At 35.8% G+C, this 21,394-nt stretch overlaps 1 protein-coding gene across 7 annotated transcripts in view; it reads right to left on the reverse strand.

Moving 5' to 3' along the window:
- Positions 1–21,394, reverse strand: part of ADCY1 (adenylate cyclase 1) — a 161,521-nt gene that overhangs the window by 30,606 nt on the left and 109,521 nt on the right. For 6 of the 7 annotated variants that reach the window (XR_005259798.1, XM_038162996.1, XM_038163022.1 and 3 more), the window contains 5 exons: positions 14,172–14,327; positions 10,526–10,720; positions 8,646–8,743; positions 5,408–5,492; positions 1,535–1,624 (listed from right to left, as the gene is read on the reverse strand). Coding sequence is in view for 6 of the 7 variants with exons in the window: in XM_038162996.1 (XP_038018924.1) it covers positions 1,535–1,624; positions 5,408–5,492; positions 8,646–8,743; positions 10,526–10,720; positions 14,172–14,327 (624 nt within the window). In the remaining variant the exon portion in view is untranslated. Of the gene's footprint in view, positions 1–1,534; positions 1,625–5,407; positions 5,493–5,543; positions 6,378–8,645; positions 8,744–10,525; positions 10,721–14,171; positions 14,328–21,394 lie in introns of those variants that run through there. The other variant, XM_038163044.1, reaches the window with a different exon arrangement.

Below are 21,394 nucleotides of genomic sequence, written 5' to 3' on the forward strand. Positions count from 1 at the left end.
TTATAGCATGCTGTAAAGTGACTGAATCCTGAAGGGTGATTAAACCACATATTTTAGAAGGGGTTTTATTAACTTAGAAAGATGAGACATAATAAATAAAAAAAAAAAGTGAGTTAAACTCATAATGGGTAACACTATGAAATGAGATTGAGAAAGTGAAATGAAAATTCCCTTTTAATGGGATTTTGTTCAATATCCTTAAAAATACTTTCATACTAAAATTATCCAAAAACATACACATACATGAGGGCTTCATCAGTGATCCGGAATCCATCCAGGAAAATATCATCTGCTATACAACCAGTAGTCGAATGTCAACACGTAGCTCTTCTGACAGATGAGAATTCTAGAGGCCTTACTTTGCAGGAACTAGTAATTTCTACTGATTTAACATTTTGACTTAGGTTACAAGTTATTTTTGTTCAGAAATGGATTAAGTTATGTTCTCGGTTGTAACTGAATGATCCCTCCCTTGTTGGAAGTCAGAACTTCTGAATTCTAATTTGTCTTCCACTATTGTTCAGCGTTGCCTTAGGGCTTACAATGTTGGTTTCTCATTCTCACTATCTTTAAGTGGCAACAATGGTGCCTGTTTCATTTGGTCAAAGTAAGGGTCAGATCTGTGGAGGCTGATTCACAAAAGTTTTAGCTGTCATAACTTTCATCTCAATTCTGAAGTCAGATACATAGAATTTGCTGAGAAGCTAGCCTGGAATCACTGCAAAGCTCTATGCATTTTGCACTTATGGAACCATAAAAACATCTGTGTGCTATTAAGGCTGTGTGTTACTCACACAGATGATGTTCAGGAATTCCCAGAAATGTCTCAACATCAGCAAATCTTGGTTCTTCTCAGGACATTGGATTCCACAGAAAAGGTACCCTCTGCCCAGTCTGTTCATGGGGATAAGCTAGTTCTCAGGGCAGGTCCAGGGATGAGTGAATACACAAAATACAAAAAACAAAATAAAAAATATGGGGCTCTGCATCTCAGCACTGAGTATTGCTCATGTCTTCTTAATGGTCAGACCATATTGTCAAATTCCTGCAGAGAAGCATGATTTGAAACATCTGCCTTCTCAGCATTTCCAGTTGTGTTTCATGTGCTATTTTTATATGGATTCTTTCCTTTGAGTACCCTAACATGTTTAATTCATTAGCATTAGCAGCCAAAATGCTAAAGATGAGCGCTAGGAATTTGTCAAGGCAACTGACTGACAAATACTTAGGTGGAAGTTTGCATACCATTTCAATTGAAGTTAATAAATACAAATTTATGTTTGTTTTGAATAGGTATTATCTGTGTAATTTGCTAATGGCTTTGCCTTTCCTAATTCAATACACTGTCTCAGGCCAATGAAAGTTCCAATTGAAGCAAAGGGATTTAATTTTGAAAAAGCATGCTCTGCAAGTATGAAAAATGAAACAAGTAGGAATTCATCAGATGAGAATATGGTATGTGTTTAAGGGATCTGCACAAGCATGTTCTTTAAACACATTGCTAGTTTAAGTGAAACTTAATTCAAATACTCACCACACAGCCTTGAGCCACAGAGTATATTAAGATCACAATAAAAATACACAAAATGGTACGAATTTGTATTGTCAGGCACCCTGGAAAACACTAAGAAAGAAAAAAATATTATTTATATTTAAAATATTTAAAGTATTTTTAAAGTGGGGTTGTTATTTTTTAGTAGTCTATAAAGAGAAGTGAATAAGGGATACAGAAATTTCACCTGTACTGCTAATTATGAAATTGCAGTTATTGTTGTAGAGTAACTGTTATTCACTTGCTAGTGTGTAGGTGCATTTTAATGTTAATTGTGATTTTGGGGATAATAAATGTGAAATGACTATTGCTATATATTATTTCTCACTATAATTAAAACTCTTAGAAATTTTTAGTTGTATATCTACTCATGATGTAAATAATATTCTAGGATGGCATTTGATTTTGCTGTCATGGAGAAAATACCCAAAGCAACTTTTGAGTTGCAAATTTTCAGCTCCTTTGCCTTGCAAATGGTGATCCAAGAGAACATACTGTGATAGCATAGAATTTTGGAGTGGTATATGTGTCTTCTGCTATAAAAGGCAGGTTAAATGCCAGGGTAGTTTTAATTATTGTGACTCATAGAAACATTGAATTTTTCAGAAACAGCAGTAGACAACAAAAATATCTGGTGAAATGGAGTCTTGTGAACATTTTGTTTACCTCCACTTTTACCTTGATTCCATTTGTCACACTATTAAGTGTTACGTTCTTGTGGCTATGAAGCCGGTGGCAGAATGTGAGAGAGGAAGGGTAAGTCTGTCAGGCTGTGCACTTAGGCCTGTTCCAGTCATTCTGATCGACTCTGCTTCCAGGTAAGGCTGCTTTCCTTCCTTTCCCCATGCACTGAGAATGTTTGGGGCATCTATTATCTACTAGATGTATCTGTTGGACCACAGGACTTCTAGTGACTTCAAGGGTCAAGAATACAATCCAAGAAACAGTCAGATTTAAAGTGGGGACTATCTTGTGTACTTTAAAAGGAGGAAGCTCAGATTTATCAAGGTTGAATTTCACTTAAGGTTAAATGGAGCAATCAGACACCTGATTTTTGGATGAAAGTCAACAGTTTTGAAGAAAATCTGTTAATTTCATGGGTATCACCAGCCTCAAAAACATAGCTTCCAGCAGGCAGCCAAGTAGTCAGAGAAAGACTACTGTAGACTTCAGAATACAGCAAATATGGGGGGGAAAAAAAAAGTAAGCATGAATCTACAAATATATTCTGGCTTCAATACAGGTTAAGTCCATGTAAACGTAGGTGTGGAGCAATCAATATAATATCAGTAGTAGATTTGTATTATAGATCTGAGTTAATTTTCTACACCAGTGTAAGTACTAGCATCAATAAAATAGACTGGGATACCTGAGGCATATCACCTTTAATAAAACTGAGCATACTGAAGAAAAAATAGCTCAGATTATAGGAATCTGAGATTGAAAAGCTGCATCTCAAGGGAGATAGAGCAATGTCCAAAATTACACTATGAAAAAAAGACTATTTCTGCATTCATTCATCATAAAGTTCTCATTGAAAGGGACCTAAGGGGGCTCAAAAGTACTGTCTGCCTTGACCCCCAGAGTCTCAGGGCCATTTTTGCAGAGTTGGTTACTCCTCCTGCGTCATTGCATGGCATTATTTCTTCTCAGGACCTGGACTTTGCATTATACATTCTATATTTATAAGATTCCTGTTTGCCCATTCTGTCAACCTATCTAGGACCCTCTCAATAGTCATCCTGCCAGCTGTTCTCACAAAATTGTAGTAACTTGGAAACTTGACAACTATGTCACTTGAAAACTATGAGTATTTGCCATGTCCTTCTCCAGGCATTCGATAAAAATGCCTCACAGGATAGGATCCAGGATAAACTCTTGTATTATCCCACTTATTACTGGTTTCAAGGTAAAGTATAACTATAAAGTGCTATGTTCTGAATGTGATTATCTCCATAGTATTTTACCCATCAAGCTGTCCACTTAACTAGACCAGAATCCTGTATACAAGTGAGGTGAAACATATGTGGTTTTATCCATATAAATAAAATAGAAAATAATTTTGCTTGAAGAAAAAATATACATTCCATTAATTATGTTTGCAACCAAATAAGCTGTCTACTGCTTATTAAAGAGATAATACCATTGGTTTGAAGATAATGCTAGATGGTTAATAGGGATAAAGGAAAATATGGATTCAACGATCACATGTCCTGACACATTGCACAGACAATTTTTTTGGTCTGTTTAGCACATACATGTTTTAAATGTTGACATGCGAGGCTATTGGGTTAAAATGGAAAACAAACCTTTAAAAGATAAGGTATGAGACATGTCTGAATTAAAATTTGGACACTATTAGGATTTATACTTCTGACTTTAAGTCATTCTAAGATTTTATCGTCACTTTTATTATAGCATAGAATTTTGGGCTTCATTTTCTTTGTTTTCTTTTATTTGTGAAATTTTTATTAACTAAATAAGTAGTGTCAAATTACCAAAATTGTAGGTAATGGGTACAGTAAAATATTATTACAGTAGTTCTGTGAGTGAGGTATTTAATACTAAAGCATGGAGAAGCTGTCACTTGTGCAGTGTAAAAGTGCAAGTAAGTGCCATAAGACTGATTAAAATAGGGGAATGATTGTTTTACAATTGTATATCCATTATCCACATCATACGAATTTTCATTATTAGAAGACTTATTTTTTGCCACAAAGTTTCAAATTGTGATATTATAAGTTTTTATATTTCTTTATTTTGCTAATGCTGGATTTGATCCTGTATAGGACTGAATCTCTGGAGGAACCTGGAATAAATACAAATGTTCCTGTCTGACAAAACAGATGGAATACTTATGTTTGCACTAGCCCCAGATAAATGGTATAAAGAGAAGTAACTTGCTACAAACTAAGTCTGCATTTCTATGATCTATACAGAGAATAACAGATTATAAACTACTCTGCCCTAATAAAAAAAGAGATCATCAAAGTTATTCCCAAATAATTTTGTAAGTTCATAAATAATGTTCTTTTCAGCACCTGATATTCTGCTAATATACTGTTTATGTTCCCATGAAAACACATACTTTTCTTCTGCCAAAGGGCACTTTTTAAAACTAAAATTAGTGTGTCCTGATCAGAAAAGCTCATTAAATGAGTAGGTGTTTTTTCCTGATATTTGTCTGAAAAGACTGAATTTATATTAATCCAATAGAGATTTCTTTCATCAGAAAATTAGCCTGTAGATGCTTTATTCTGATCTGGCAGACCTATTTCTCCCCTAAAACAACCAAATGTCCTTCTGCATCATTACTGTTGTGAAAATACAATGCAGGAGAATTAATCATTACTGAAGGTTTTGAAAAGGCCAAGGATTGTGTGTGCAAAACATTGTGCTTTACCATCAAAACAGCTGCTGTTTTGGCAGGAAAAATTCTGAAAACAGAGGGGATGTTAGCAGGACTTTACACCCAGACCAGCTGGAATGAAAGGGAGAACTATTGTGCTCTGTAGTCGGAAAGGAGTAAAATCCAGTTAAAGCAGTTTAAATAAACACAATATTTAGTCGTAGGTGTTCAGGGAAGATTTAGCAAAAAACAAGTGAAGAATTAATGCCACTGAATGGCACTGAATGCTCCACTGCTGTAACAATTACTCATGTAAAAAGCCTACTTTCAGATGATTGATCTTTGGTTTTGAAGTGTCTAATACATTACTTACTAAGGAACTTTAAACACATAAATTGCAGACTCTGTGAATCTGTGAAGCATGCACTGATGGCTTCATATTCCAAGGGACAAACATACGATGGACACCAAAGGGAAGAACAGTCACAAAATCTTAAATCACTTACTTGTACTCGTGTGACATGTAGGTACATAATACAAGCCACTAGGAAGCATATGCAGAACACCAGGAGAACAAGAACTACGGTACTCCTAGAATCAAAACACAATAGAAGTAATGCAATGCAACTCAGTAACAGATGAGAACAAACTACAGTTAGGGGTCCTTCTAAAACTGTATTTTTTAAATGATGGAGGATGTTCTCCTCAATCTTGCTGTTATACTAACCATCACAGTGCAAATTAAGAAGTGATGTCCACTGCTCTCAAGACTATGAAATTAGTAAATGCTCTTGTAAATGGTCCCTGCTCTGATGTCAGAAAGGAGATCAAAGAACCTCAAAAATTCAAATGTATGGTTGTCAGGAGAGACACTTTCTATTTGCAGGCTAGTGCAAAATATTCAGCATGTTGAGTCTTGTATAACTCAATTACTTGGCCTTGGCAGTAGTGTTAACAGTTACAAGATGCTTTTTCTGTCTCATTTCTCTTTCTCAAAGGTTCAGAAATTAATGGTCATTCAATTTAGACACTTAGCCAGTCAAATAAAATCAGAGAAACCTGCCTTCTAATGAAACAGAAAAATTCCCTCATTTTGAGTCTTCCTCAATGGTTAGACAAATCTTAAGTTTCACAAAGATGATGTAATAATTCTTAAATTCTTAATCTTCCCTCTTCTGATCTATCAAAATAGGCTTGTTCTTAATGAGAAGAGGGGTGCAAACCAAGAACTTTCTCCAGAAAACTTTTTTTGGAAAAGTACCTTATGGATATGAGCAAGCTGACAAAAATTAGTCCACCAGTGTGGGTGCATTTGGTTTCTGCTCAGGGACAGCCTGGCCCCATGCCAGGGCTGTATGACAGCTGCAAACATGGTCTTCACACCTTCTTTTCTAACTTATGAGAACAAACCAGTCAGTCCAGAAGCCATGTGAGCAATGAATTCAGGCATTTATGTATCTGTGCCCTTGACAATTCCTGGAAAAAGATTATTTATACAGGGTTTCTAACAGCAGAAGTGTGCAATTCTCCTGTAGAGTTTCTAACTACTTGACTTTGATTTCAAATTAGTGTAACAGTTTGTACTGATACAGGAACTGGGAGAATTCTGTGGTGTAGTGTGTGCACCCAGAATGGGAAGGTGACTCTCATGCTGTTAGTGTGGACTCTGAATACAAGTATTAATCAAGGCAGGATCTCATGCCTTTAGAGAATTCACTTGTATTCAGGATGGTAGCATGCTAGAAAAGAATGCAGGGGACATCTCTGCAACAACATCTTGTAACGCAGCAATAGCTGACAACTGACAGTAGTGCTGAGTGGGACCCTGACAGACATTCCAGTTGGCATCTAAAAAGGGCTACATTGCTTTTTTAAAAAGTAAACACAGAATCTGACATTAGAAGGGTTCATAGTCAGGGCTTTTAGTGGCTACACTGTATATGTGATTCCATAATTGGACAGCTTAGGTTGATAGGAACACAGCCTTAGTTTGACCACCTCCATCTGGGAATATAAAATGTGTCTTTAGTTGAGAAGCTGTTTTGCTCAAACGATGATAAGAATTGTGACAACAGCAAGCCTATTTGTTTCTGTATATCTATGCAGTAATTGACTTTCCTCTGACATTTTCTTGTCTCGACGATCAACCTCCTCCTTGAAATATATTTATAACTTCTCCCATTAAGGTAACATATTACAAGCCTTGTATTGGCTTTTGCATTCTCTTGCCATATGTATAACTACTTTGGCATCTAAACAGCAGCTTAAAGCTCCAAACTCTGGAAAGGGGGGAAATTTTCCTATACTTCCAAAGTTTTAATTTAGCTCATGTTTGCATCTGTGTCACAGCAAAAGACGAGCCCAAGAAGAATTTGGCTATATGAAGCCACCACTCAGCCACTGCAAGGAAGAACTTAGGAGCATTCAGTGGATGGCCTTTTCAACTAGCCCAGTCCATCTTCATTACCTTCTGTGCTGATATTCTTCTGGAGCTTGTGTGTCTGTCAGATCACTACTTAAACTGAATCTCTGCCCATCTGTTTTTAAGTGACAGTAGTTTTTTGAAAGGCTATTGTATGATTCTTGGAAATTCATTCTAGTTTCAACTACACTTTGTTTCTCCTTGTTCAAAACTGCTATGCACTGCAGCCGTGGCTCACTGAAGAAAAAGATGAAAGACTTGTTAATCCTGCTCCAATTAGTCAGCAAAGTCATTAGTCTGGAAATGATGTAAATGATGACTGAGTTACTTTGAATTCTTTAGATGAAAGATACTATATTATAAATCAGTGTTTCTATTTTATTAATGTGAATAAACTGTTTTTCAATCCTTCAACTAGAAATAATAGAATATAGAAGTATTATTCTAACTGGGGATTTGTGAATAGAAAATACCATAATTTAAAGGGAATTTTAGAAAGCATTATCCTGTGGCCAGTTCTATTCCCACTGAAGCAGTTATAAAAGTGAGTAAAGTTTATTCTTAATGCTTTGATATTCTAATCTCAAAAAAGTTCATTATTCATAATTTTTATACCTTATACACAATTCCTCTAGATTTGAAAGTGGTCCAATTATTTTTTATTTAGTAAGCACTCACAGAGAACTGACAAAATCTGAGGTAATCATTAACTAATCACTCAACAATAGGCATGGGACACCTCCCAAACACACCATTTGGTTATGCTTACTCAAGTGCAGTCAAGGTTGGACTGCAAGTTATATGTGCATAGCCAAAATACACACTAGACAGTTTATGTAGGGATAGTGTTGATACCAAAAACTTCAAAGAATGCTACAAATGCAGGCCTCAATGCAGCTGGATGGGTACTTTGAGTACTTTGTTCCCATTAAACTCTGCAGGGTTTTATCTCTGTTGCTACCAATACCTGAAGTACTTAATCCAAAGTAGCACAAACACATTTAGAAAAGCTGCTGTAACACCTTTGTTCGTTATGCAGAAATGCTTTAAATAAGTTAAAAATAGCCACTAAAATTTTATTTAAACACTGAAATGTATCTTTTTCCTCTAAGTTCACATTACTACAAAAGAAAAAAAAAATATAGGGAAAAGCGTCTCCTGTTTTCAAATGAAAGAGATAACAATTAGACTGAGGGGTATACTAACAGAGAATCTCCCATGTGAGGTCCCCATTCCTGTTCCAAAGACTTTAATTTTTGAACTGTGCAGGATGTCTGAGGATGTTGCACTTTGAGTTACGATGGCAAGAGGCAGAAACTTACTGTGGTATTATTAGAAGGTAGACAAGGCCAAATAAGGCAGCTAGAATTAGTGAGAGAACCACAGCACTGGTGAAGTACTCATCCTGAAGCTGGTGGTACTGTTAAAGAAAGGAAGAAGTGAAGACAGTAAATATTTCATATATACCCAGACACCCACACTTGTCCATTCTCAGTAAGAAAGAACTGTATCCTAAAAGAACTGTTTCCTAAAATAAAACATGCCCCTACTTAGTTAAAAACATGATGGCTTAATTTGCACTGAAAAAAAACAGATGAGGGAAGTCTACACAAGATTTTCCTTGACAGACTTCTCTTTCACCTTGTAACTAGTCAAAACTGGTTTAGGATCAGATATAAGTTTATCTTTTTGAGAAAAAAAGTCAGCCACTTTGAACCAGAAGGGTGTGGCCCTCCCTCTGTTTACTCATCATAATAAAAGGCCATAGACTTCTTGCTGCTGCATTCAAGAAGTTCTGTCACCTCAGCTGCTCAGGACAGGACTCTAATGAGTGAACTTGGAGGCAGCTGCTAATGAGATACGTGGGCTCAGTTTGGAGCAGCTACTGTTCCTGATTCCACTAAGCTACAGTATTAATGAGAGGAAGATTTCTAGGGGTCGAAACACAAAAGTGTTTCTCAGAAAGACCCGAAGTTCAGTATCATTTACACCAGAAGACTTTTTATTTTTAGACAAAAAAGTTACAGCCTAATAATAAATTACTTTCTAAACTTGAACCCAAAATTTATGCTTAAAACCTTAAAAAATTTGGGTCCAATATGGCATACAGCCTTCTAACTTGAAGCAGTAGTGACCTGAAATCTTAGACTACATAGTGACTTACAGTGGAAAAATAAATGTTACTGCCAAATTAATTCAAAACCATACTATTGTTTTTTCAAACACATAAAGTAAAGACTGTAGATACAAATAATTTGTATTCACAAAAAATACTCCTAAAAGGTAGGAACAATTGTTAACTGATATGCATGCTTGTACAATCTGAGTAAATCCTCTGCTTTCAGCACTGCCACACTGGTATAATGCAACCTTGTCCAGAGATGTAATGTTTGGGGGTTTTTTTGGGTTTTTAAAAAATATTTTCTAGAATTTCTGCATCAATACTTATCAGGCTACCTATGCATCTTCTTGTCAATAACACTTCTCCAAAGCAGATGAGTGAGTAGGCAGACACATTGCACTGAGCCAGCATTAAACAAGTGACTCAAACAGTTTGGAGAAGGAAAAGAAAGACCAAAACACAGGATATAAGACATGGAGTAGGATACTGACAAGTAGGACAATACCTATCGTGGCAACGGTCCCCTGAACTGGGAATAATGAGCATTGACTCCAGGATTGCAGAAGGCTGATCAATAGTTTTAATAAGCTATACTATACTCTTAAGAAACTCATAACCCTTACAGACTGTCCAATACAGCTTTAACTTAATTGGTCAATCCATCCAAACACCATCCAGTGTCCAATTAAGAAATCACCCATTGGTAAACAATCTCCATAACACATTCTACATGTGCAGAACAACAGGTGCAGCAAATGGTGTTAAGAATTGTTTCTCATTCTCTTCCCTGAACTTTCTCACAGCTTCTTACAGCTTCCCAGGAAAATCCTGGGAGAGAATTATGTCTCTCTCTGTTCAGAGGATATGTTTTTACCACAAACACCAATCTTTCTTTTTATCCCCTTCAAGTGTTTCCATAGAAGGTAGAGATAATGTTACCCTCTTAACTGAGAGAAAGTCCAGTGGAATATTTAAGATAGTGAGTAGAATTTAAATATTACATGAAACCCAAACAAAACCCCCAATGCCAGTGGGCTTATGGTCAGTGAAATCAGTAAAAATAATTTTAAACTCCCTTACTTTATTTTCCCGCTCAATTTGCTTATACTTCAGGGTAATGAAGTTCAAGTCAGCCATCTCAGACTCAGTTTGCCGGGCCTCTATCAAGCGGCTGATGTATCGGTTCACTCGAGTTCCCGGAGTGCTGTATACAATATTGTTAGAAAAAGAGGAGCGATTCCTGAGTTTTTCAGAGGCTGTCCTTAATGCTCTCCTCTGTAATATGGATGAAGAAGGAAGCACAGATTTTATTAGCACTGAGATTTTGCATTGCTGTTCACATTACTTCAAGCTCACAGAGAGGATGGGGAATTCATTATGCAGAGCAACTACAAAAGACAGAGTTCTTATCCCTGTGTGAATGTCACCTTTTTAAAATTCCTTACCTGAAATCCTGATATCATTCAAATCAAAGAGAAAACTCCCACTTCATTCCAAGATTTTAATCCAGAAATTCTTTTCACACATGACCCTGACACTCCTCTGCCACTGAGGAAATAATCAGTTTGTACCCAGTAGGGTTATTTTACCTTGCAAAATGGTTTTATATTGGTTTGTTTTCTTGACAGAAGACATTGAGCTCTGGACATCTTGAAGACAAAATAACCAGGCTCTTCATAACACAAGAAAAGTCCTACTGTCTAGGTAACAATACATGTTTCCAAAAGATAGTTTACCTTAAAGTCTTGGACAATGACCACGTGTGACTAGAGAGGGTCTGAAATCTCAAGTTTTGTTATCTTTAACTCACCCAATTGGCTCTCTTGTTGAGACCTCTTGAGTATGCCTCCAGTGCACTTGCAGATCCAGATAGAGGCATCGAACAAATTATCAAAACTAACCTTTGCCTAACTGGCTCCTCCAGGGCTGAGATAGCACAACTATAAGATAATTACTCATAGTCCTTTCCAGTGGAAAATATTTATCACAGAGCATATCTAAAAGAGATACTAAACAAGCTGTCTCACTTTTCATAGAGAGGACTCAGGAGACAGTGAGCAGCATCTCAGCCACACTGGTGGCAACCTCCAGCTGAGGGCACTTTAATCTAAACCATTATGGCTAGATCTGTTCTGTAACTGGACAAGGGTCAAGCCTACTTCCCAGAAGAGTTTTAACAACAAAGCTCAGGCAAGTTCTATTATTTCTCTAAAGTTAAAGGAATATTTTTTTGTCTAGCATCTGCAGAGTTCAAGACAGTTCAAAACATTATGAAATAACAAGTCTGTGCAGGATATAATAAGGAGAGAATGTCAGAAAGATGATAAAGAAGAAAACAAAATTTCTCTCTTCAGAATACTCAGTCCTAAATACCCACTCTAGAGGCTATACAATATATCCTTTTAATCCAGATGGTTAAAAAGATGGTGATCGCTATCTAACTAATTTTGCAGGAATAGCAGTTTCCTTTTTTATTTCACAATAAATTCTTAGGAGTACCTCATAAGTGAACAAATTGTGAACTCTTGCAGTTGATTAGCTTACATAGCTTATTATTATTATTATATTATATCTAAATTTTTATAAATAGTGAGAAGGGTTATCTGCTGACTGGTACCTTAGTTTTCTGTTTGTGAAGAAAAATGGACCCTAGTAAAGATAAAGTAACTTTTCAAGTCTTGCTTTGCTGGCTTTAAATGTAGAGAGGAGTCTACACCAGCAGTAAACAATTATAAGGTTACATTTTTCTTCAAGCTATCAGATCCCATTACCTGGTAAATTGTCTTTGATGTAAGAGCTAATGGTTTCAACATGAAAACTAATCTTAGGGACATACATTGATTAGAGAGCTTAAATTGCCAACCAAACAACTATTTTCAGTGTTTCTAAACGGAGAGAAATTTGTTTTCTTGAAGAAACATTTGTATCAGAAATTTGTAAGGAAATTGAGTGCTTTTAGGAAAATAATAGAAAGAGGAATTTCTGTGTCAGAAAGATACAATTTTGCCCTCAATAAACTATAATTAGTTAGCATATGTATTGCATTAGTTGCAGCAGAAATACATCTTCAAGGATTTTTTACAATTCAAATTTAAGCCTATAGTATAACAACAGGGGGGAGGAAAACAGTATTTATATAAATGTTTCCTTGCATCAAAACCTGAAATGAGGGTAGATGAATATGGGTGTTATTCTGATATATGGAATGAATTATATTATCTATGCCATTTTGAAACAGGGTTACAGTTTTTATTCTTAATCAAAAAAGCTGTTTCTCACATATAATTATTTCCTCTAGGTCTCTTATTTTTATCTCTAGTATTATTTTGCCACAGTAGACTTACATCATGTCTTATATATGATCAAGATCCAGTATTTATGTTTGTCAGAAATGCACTGGATTCAAAGCCTTTAAAGACTCCATGTTTTACTTTATTTACATGATTTGAGTACTGAAAACTCTAAAGAAACCCTACATTGTAACACAGTGTATTTATATTAGCATAATATGGTAGAAATTCATGATGTGTTACATAAAAGTTGCAAAAGCCCAGAACGACAAGTTCTGTTACTAATAGCATTGTAGAACTTCACTGCCAATGTTCTGGCATGAAAAAAATTTAATCAGATCCCTAACAAATCCACATGGGTATTTTCTGTGTATTATATGTACATGTATGTATAAATATTACCATATTTATACATACATGTACACAAGACACAAAAAAAGTAATGTATTGCACATCCTAAGAAGAATGTGTGGGTTATTTTTTTAAAATACTCAAAGATAACACTAAATCCCAATTGGAAGGCCTTGTACATGGCCGATTTCAAAATCAAATTGGGAGTTTTTGAAAGTCTTAATGGAAACTGTTTTTAAAAGGATTTAATTGACTTTTCTCCCCTTTTTCTGCAGAAGAAACAAAAGCACATATAAAACTCAAAATATGAAAGTTTGAATGCTTTCTGAAAGTAACAGTTAGACTGAGTCTTCAATAAATGAAAAAAAGAAAAGGAATGTGAAGCAATCAGTCAAATTGAATTACTGATTCCAGTGCTCACATGCTGCCACTCAGTGGTGGAATGACTTGTGTAACGTTGCCACCTGCTGTCAAAGAACATGGAACGAGCAGCTCTCACAGTTTTTATCCATAAATTTCAGGTATGTTCATATACAGAAAAGAAGCAAACCAGGCTACTAGTATGTAAAGAGTTTGGATTTATGGAATTACCAGGCATCCAAGAAAGCAGCATTTATATTCTTATTAGGGACTTTTATGTTTAGGATTTGTATTATGGACAAAGAGGGGGTTTGGCTAATCAGTTGCCTTTCATATTTCAGAGAACCATCTAGAGAAAAAAAAATTATTCTGTTGGTTTGCATTTGTCACCATCAATTTCAGACTAGGATGGTCAAAAGATGCAAAAGAATATATGTTTAAAAGAATGGAAACAGCCTCAGAAATTCCAGTTCCTGTGAAAAAAGCCCTTAACAGAAGCCACAAAGACACCTATGCTGGCTTTTCCAAGAGCAGCTCCAAATTTGAGGACTTTTATAATGAAATTTGGTTTTTACTGTCGGAATTAGATTTTTCTAGCTCCAGCAAGAACACCATAATGAGTCTTTATGAGTTTGTAACATCATCCCCTATGTTCTCAAAGATGGTGTGCTTGATGCAGTCCTGGAATTGATGCCCAAAGAGTGCACCTGGCCCATATGGACTACCTTATCATCATCCTCACACGTCATGACGTTGGAGAAAGGGATCTCCGCTTTGAACATCTTGCGACAGTGCATGAGCTGAACAAGCAGATAGCAGACTGTCTTGAACTTCATTCTTTTGGCAGGCTTTATGTCTGAGAGAATCAGTCCAGGAAATATCTGTTGGTCAGAAAAATAATATTTATAAGATTTGCATTCCCATGCAGACATACACACTTGCAGGCATTTGTACCCCCTCATGGTCAGAACAAAACAACACTCTAGTCAAGAAGCAATGCTTTTTGATAAACATCTCACATTTGCAAATGAAAATTACTTCATCTTTCTCCAACATGAGATGTAAAGAATCTATCAAACAGACTTTATGTAACCTCATTCTTAACATTTTGGGAACTGTTCTTTTCTTAGAAATGTGAACTATAAAAAAGTGCATTAATGACAGACTCATAAAAGAGGCAATATTTGTATTTCTTTAATATTAAATAAATTTTTGAAAATACAGGGAAAATAAGGAGGCAATTAGCATTTTTATTAATTGATGTTAAAAAATATAATTTCAGTCTTCTTCATTCCTTATTTTGTTACTTCAGCCATAGGAAGTTCATTAAAATCTGAAGAAAATAACTTTTGCTTTAAAGATATATATATATATATATATATATATATATATATATATATATGCGCCTTAAAAAGAGGGTGCGAGATATTGAGGTTATAACTCACATCTTATTTCTACAAAGCAAGAAGTGTTATACCACACAGAAATATTCTCAAAGGTTTAAGTATAATCTATTCCTTTTACCACGGAGCTCTCGGTTCAGCAAGGACATAACATTTCCTTGGTTAACTCTTAAGCATGTATTTAACAACTGCTGACTTTACTAAAGCCCTAGCACATGCTCAGAGGCTTTCTCAGATGAGCATATTATATCCTCACTATTTATACCAAACATTCATCCTTCTGGCATGTTGGAGAGTGTTAATGAGAAACACGGCAGGACTCCATGCCTCCTCAGTATGGGAATTCAAGCTTGTAAAATTAATTTCTTCTGGATCAACAAAATAAAGAAACACAGAGAAAATGGTTCTTAGTTTTCCTAGGTACAGAAGACAGAAAAAATCACTTCCAAAAGCTTTATTCAAATGCTATTAAAGTCCACAAATGACAATGAGAATTTGCCGTGCATTATTCACAATAATATGATTTACTAGAGAAGTTTACATCATCACTTCAATGATCAAAGAATGAAGAAAAAACTGAAAGCATTTTTTTAATGCATGTTTTCTTGGACAACTAAATTTAGATGGGCAGGGCAAATGACACTTATTATATTCTGAATGACATCTCAAATATTGGCTTGTTGTTATGTTTAACACATACAGCAATGCACTTGCATTTTCTGGAAAATCAAGGTTATACATTATTGAACTTTCAGTACCTTGTTTAGTCAATTACACACTGGCTATGAAATACAATAATGACCACAATGTTGCACTTGTTTTTTTTTCCTAGCAGCTCATGTTCTCAACATGTGATGGGCTTCAAATGTGCAAAGGTTCCTAGGTGCTTTATTGTACACTGGAAGACTGGCTGAAGACAGTTAGCATCACTGCACTGCACTACACTGCACAGTCAGCAGCTGAAGTCTGAAAGGACATTTGTGTATCTAGTGTGTAGGCACTTGTGTAAGTGGTAGTTTAAGAATAGCCTGTGTGAAGACATTCCCAATATGAACCCTTTCTTTCCAGGGCTTTCTGGCAGAAGACTTACCACTGAATTGCATAGAAGATACTGTACAAGGATATTCACATACTAATCATCCTTTAGGTATTCCTAAGGACACCAAGTAGATAGTTATTAGGCTTGAGTATGGCAGATATGATCAATTTTTGAGCTACAATTCCCAACAGCTAAAACATACTTTTTGGAGAAGTATTCCACTTACAAATCTTCCTAGTATAGCCATAATTCCCCTAGAAGTTCTAAATATTTTACAAAATCTCTCTATCAACATTTTGATACAACTAAAATGACCCACTTTCTTGAAACTCCCTCCAATTTTGTATTTAATTTCATTTTCAGAAATTTACATGTGGACCATATCTGAAGAGATCATTAGCTCTTTGCTCAAACCTTTCACAGTGGACATTGCATTAATTAAGTCAACAATTTTGATGATTTTAAATAAATTATGACTTTAAATAAATTCAGAGACCCACAAAAGCTTCCTGACAACCTTCATTGTGGAAATGCCAAAGTATAGATGCAAGAGTGGCAAAGAATAGGTAGAGCATCTTAGTAGCAAAAGATCCAAGAAGGCATGATAGTGAAAGCTGATCATATGTGCATGACTATATCCTCCTACAAGGATTTGAGGCTCTATGAATAGAGAAGAATTTAGACTTTCCTCCATGCAACTTTCTTATAATAGATGTGTTTCTGAAAACAACCTGCAACATGAAAACTTGGAATGAACTCCAAACTGTGGCCCTGCCACCAACGTGACTTTTCTCCAACCACGTTTTTATTCAGTTTCCTGACTTCATCTTCAAATCAGTATGTAGAACAGTTTTAGCTCTTACGATCAACTGGTTTCTTTCAGGTTAGAAATCTTACAAGCAGATAATACATCAACAGTATACACCCTTTATGTGTTGGAAATACAGTGAATTTTTCCAGCTGTTTCAGAGTTAAATAGAAATTTCAGCTCAGGTCACTGAAAAAAACCGAGTAGTATGGGATCCCCCATCAAAGAAAAACAAAGACAAACTGGAGTGAGTTTAGCAAAGGTTCACCAAAACAATTAGGGTTTTCAAGTGTATGGCATTCAAGAAGAATGTGAGGGAATTTAGTTCATTTAGATGGAAGAAGAGAAGGCTAAGGAGGGATCTACTTGCTGTCTTTAACCATTTAAGTAGTAGGTGCAGAGAAGACAGGGCCGGAATAATCCTGAATACTACTCAGAAAAAAGAACAAGACAGAATGAATAGAGTCTGTAGCAAGGGAAATTCTGATCAGATACAAAGAAGTTTAGCTGTGAGGATGATCATGCTTCGAGAGGCTTCCAGTCAGGGAAACACTCAGCACTTACTGAAAGGTGCATCTGACAGCCTTGCTTTGAGCAAGGAGGCTGACGGCTTAACCTCCAAAGGCTCCATCCAAATTCAGCTGGTGTGCAATGTTGTGAATATTTGTGAACACATGCACTGTGTAGCTACTATACTTCATGGTTGGCCAAGAACACAGCCACTCAAAGGACACTGCATACACACAAGTTGGACACACTGACAGTTCTCAGCAGATCCATATATTTTTACTTACAATTTTGGTTGATTGGTTGAGGTATATTTTAGTTGTTTTGTTTTGTTTTTTTTTTAATCTAGAGGTTTCAGGAATGTAGATTGTGCACTAGGACTGAGGATTTTTCATTCTACTACTATATATACACAATATCTAAAATACAAAGGAAATCTCTCTCTTCTTCATTTCACAAATCATATCCCTTTTTCATTCTTGCATTTACAGCAGAACAAAATTTTTGACACAGTCAACTCAGTGAAATATTTAAGTAATCCTAACTTTTGCTCTAAGACTATGATAAAATCAGGAAATGCAAAACAGTCTGTTAAAACAGACTTTAAAAAACACCTCCAAATGAAAAACCCAACCCCAGTGACTTTCAGTCTGCTTTTTCTCTGGTCTTGCTCCAGGCCAGCATTGCAGGAAAGCTGGACTGCAGCATTCTCATTCCAGCTCATTTTGTCAATGCATTTTACTTTCTCATGTTTTTTTGGTCCTTGGCATCATCTCTAATTCTCTTCACTGTTCATTTAGCTCATAATTTTAGGAAAGGTTGGTTGTTTGCTGCAACACAGCTGACAAATAAGGTTAAGAGCTGGACATTTCTAGCAGAGCACTCTGAAAACAGCCAGGACTATATACAGCTCTGTGAATGCAGAAAACAAACAAGCACTGATTAAAATCTTGGTAAAAAAACCCCAGTATTTGAATGTTATGTAATATTCTGATAAGTACTTAACTGCTGCTCATCTGAGATTCTCAGAAATGTCAGCAGACTGTTATTTCCCTGACTACATTCAACCTCAGTGCATAAATTGGCAAGGAAAAGAAGGTATTTATGTAATTCAAAACACATTTACAGAAATCATAAATGCTGTAGCACTGTGTCTGTATGTGTTTTCTATCTTCAGGCAGGTAAGACCATGTCTCTTGGTGGTAATATTTGTTCCATGACTGTCTTCAAGACATTTTGTCCTAAGATAGATGAGCACATTTTTTCTCTTTTTTTTCCATCTTCCTGTAGTTAAAATCATCTGACATTTTTTCTACTGCCCTTATTATACATTTTACTTATCACACCTCAGCTATTCAATAAGAAAGTCTATTGGGGATTTTACAGAAAATATAGCTTCTGTAAGACTAAATTTTAAAATTCAGAATAGTGTAACCACTTTCTTGACACAGATATAGAAAAAGTTTTTAGCAGTTGTAAAGACAAAACCAATGTCCAGGAGATAGCAGAAAAAAATCTTCTACCAGTGCCCTACATCTTTCCTAGTACAGATTCCACATTTATGGAGGAAGAAAAAGAGAGAATGATACTAGACCACATAACCAATTCTATCAATGACAGCCCAAACTGCAGGCTTTGATGATGATGCACTAGCAGCTTCATAGTTACAGCAGGAGAAATCCTGAGGATGTAGAGCAATACACTCTGCAACACAGACATTGTTCTTCTGTTTGTGTTTGCTGGGTACTAACACAAGCAATTTATTTCCAGTTTTTTGATTTGTTGATTCCAACAACTTGGGCAATGCAAAGTCTCAGGCACAGAACAGCCCCTGTCCAGATACAAGCTAGAGCTTCCATTAAATGGCTGTGTGCCTATCTGTTAAATCAGCTCTGCTAAGGTGTTAAAATCTGAAACACCCAAATTATGCATTCAGATCTCCAGTTAAATTCCTTGGAAGAAGCTGTGACCCATTGAACAGAAAGACCACTGCTGGACTCTCACAGTCATGGTGGCAGTGGCAGCTACAGGTAGCTGTCAGTTTGAAAGAAGAAATTTTCAATTTGTGCCCAGATATGGACTCAGATGCCTGACGTGCAGCATTTCAAATTAGAAAAATTTTGTCAAATACATTTTTGCTTGCAAAGGAAAGAGTCTTTATGAGTAGTGAGTAAAGTTTTTATATCCCCTGCATTAAATGGGAAGCTCTCTCTGTCACTACTTACAGTTTAAGAGTCAGAGCTCTAGCACTCCATAAGGGCTGGTAAGCATACAGTCACTTAAGTAAAAATATCATCAGAATCTATTTGTCCAGAAAATTGACAACTTACAAGAACTATAAAATTCCTTAAAACAAAGTGAACAGACTATTTTTAGAAGAGTCAGATGCCAAAAAAAAAATCTTAAGTATCTGTTAAGGCATACTGGTGGATTTACTGGGACATAAGTTCTCTGTAGAAAAAAACCAAGTTTTACAGGATTGAAAATGAACACAATATAAGAATAGTGTTGTATGTTCCCTCAGACTTAACCAGAATGATTAAATCAAATTAATTTTGAAAGAAATAGATTTCTCACAAATGAAGATGGAACTTCATTTTGAATGGAAGTAATAAAGTAAAAAGATTATGTGCAGCAATTTTAGACCTGTCGTATTGCTCAATCACTTCCTTCTGTAGCCTTCTTTTTCTTCTTTTAATCAGGCCAGACAAAATCCAACAAATTTCTGTTAAAAACTCCTAGTAATACATGGATTATTGGCATAAAATTCTTTCACTGTTAAAAGCTCAATTAGAGTATTATTAAGACATGATAGAAAGCATCCCAAAATCAGTTCTCCCTATGAAACATTCCAGTTGCTAACAGTAAATTAACAATAAAGTCAAAAGTTAAGCACAGGTACTTACTATGTATTTCATCTATACAAAGCAAAAACATCATCATGAATCTATGTTGTTTTCTCTGCTATATTGCATAATGTTCATTCCATGGTGGGGGAAAAGAATCAAATCAGCCACAGGAAAGACATAAGTAGACAAAACCTGTTGGCTGGTGATGGAGAGATATAGAGCCTAATAATTTATTATAATACAAAAGGCAAATAATCTGCTTCCTGCAACAAAGCTATATCGATTATCAGTAAAGAAAGATGTACTCCAAGAAAAAAATACTGCCTTTTCAAGAAGACTGATGAAAAATTTGTTTGTTTTCCTGTTACTCTGTGGTGTAAGGACTGCAATGCAGGATGCTTACAATCTCATCAGTTTATGCTAGATGAAACAACAAAATATTAAAGTGATATGACAGCCTTTGCCATTTTTCTTGCAGCTGTGGCATACAAATTAGAACAAATACAGAAAGGGTGACTGGGCAATGGAATGGGCTGCCCAGACAAGTGGTGGAGTCACCAGCCCTTCAAGGTGTTTAAGACTGGATGTGGCACTCAGTGCTATGGTCTAGTTGAGATGATGGTGCTTGGTCATAGCTGGGACCTGATGATCTCAAAGGTCTTTTCCAGCCTAGTTGATTCTATGTGATTCTGTGTGAATCTCAAGTTGCCGAATTTCTCCCTATTTTGTCATGAGTCAGAGAAATTGTGATCAACCTTTTGAGCTGTAAATCCATCTCCAGTTGACAATAAATTATGCCACAGGTGTGTACTGTAGATAATTCCTCCAGAGAATTCTGACATTTCAAGAGTTTTTACATTTTAAATAGAATTTTCCAAAGGATGCTCCTAAGCTGCATTTACTTATGAAGAGTCGTCAATCTTTCAGCTAATTTTTCCTGAAATTCAAAAAACTGAAAATAGTAATTTCCTCTTCTTGAAACATTGCTTTAGTTACCTTTTTAATAGACTACTGTTTTGGGTTTTTTTTGGGGGTTTTTTTTGGTTTTTTTTTTTTTTTTTTTTTTTTTTTTGCTATGATTAGTTTTTGGGCAAAAATAAAACTGTGGTTTTGTCCATCTGAATTGGATGGATGCCCTGAATTAGGGCATGATTCAACACAGCAAACCAGACATGACACAGAGCACCATGTCTCTAACCAGCATCCACTTCCCTCTGGCTGGATTACTAAATAAGGATTCAGAAAAAAAAAAGTGGTATTCACCTGGATTTTCAGAGTGGGCATAATGTTGCTCAGAGACTTCAGATAAGAAAGCAGGGCTATCCAAGCCACAGAAAGAATT

Source organism: Motacilla alba, chromosome 2 (assembly GCF_015832195.1).
Source record: "Motacilla alba alba isolate MOTALB_02 chromosome 2, Motacilla_alba_V1.0_pri, whole genome shotgun sequence".
NCBI classification, from domain to species: domain Eukaryota; kingdom Metazoa; phylum Chordata; class Aves; order Passeriformes; family Motacillidae; genus Motacilla; species Motacilla alba.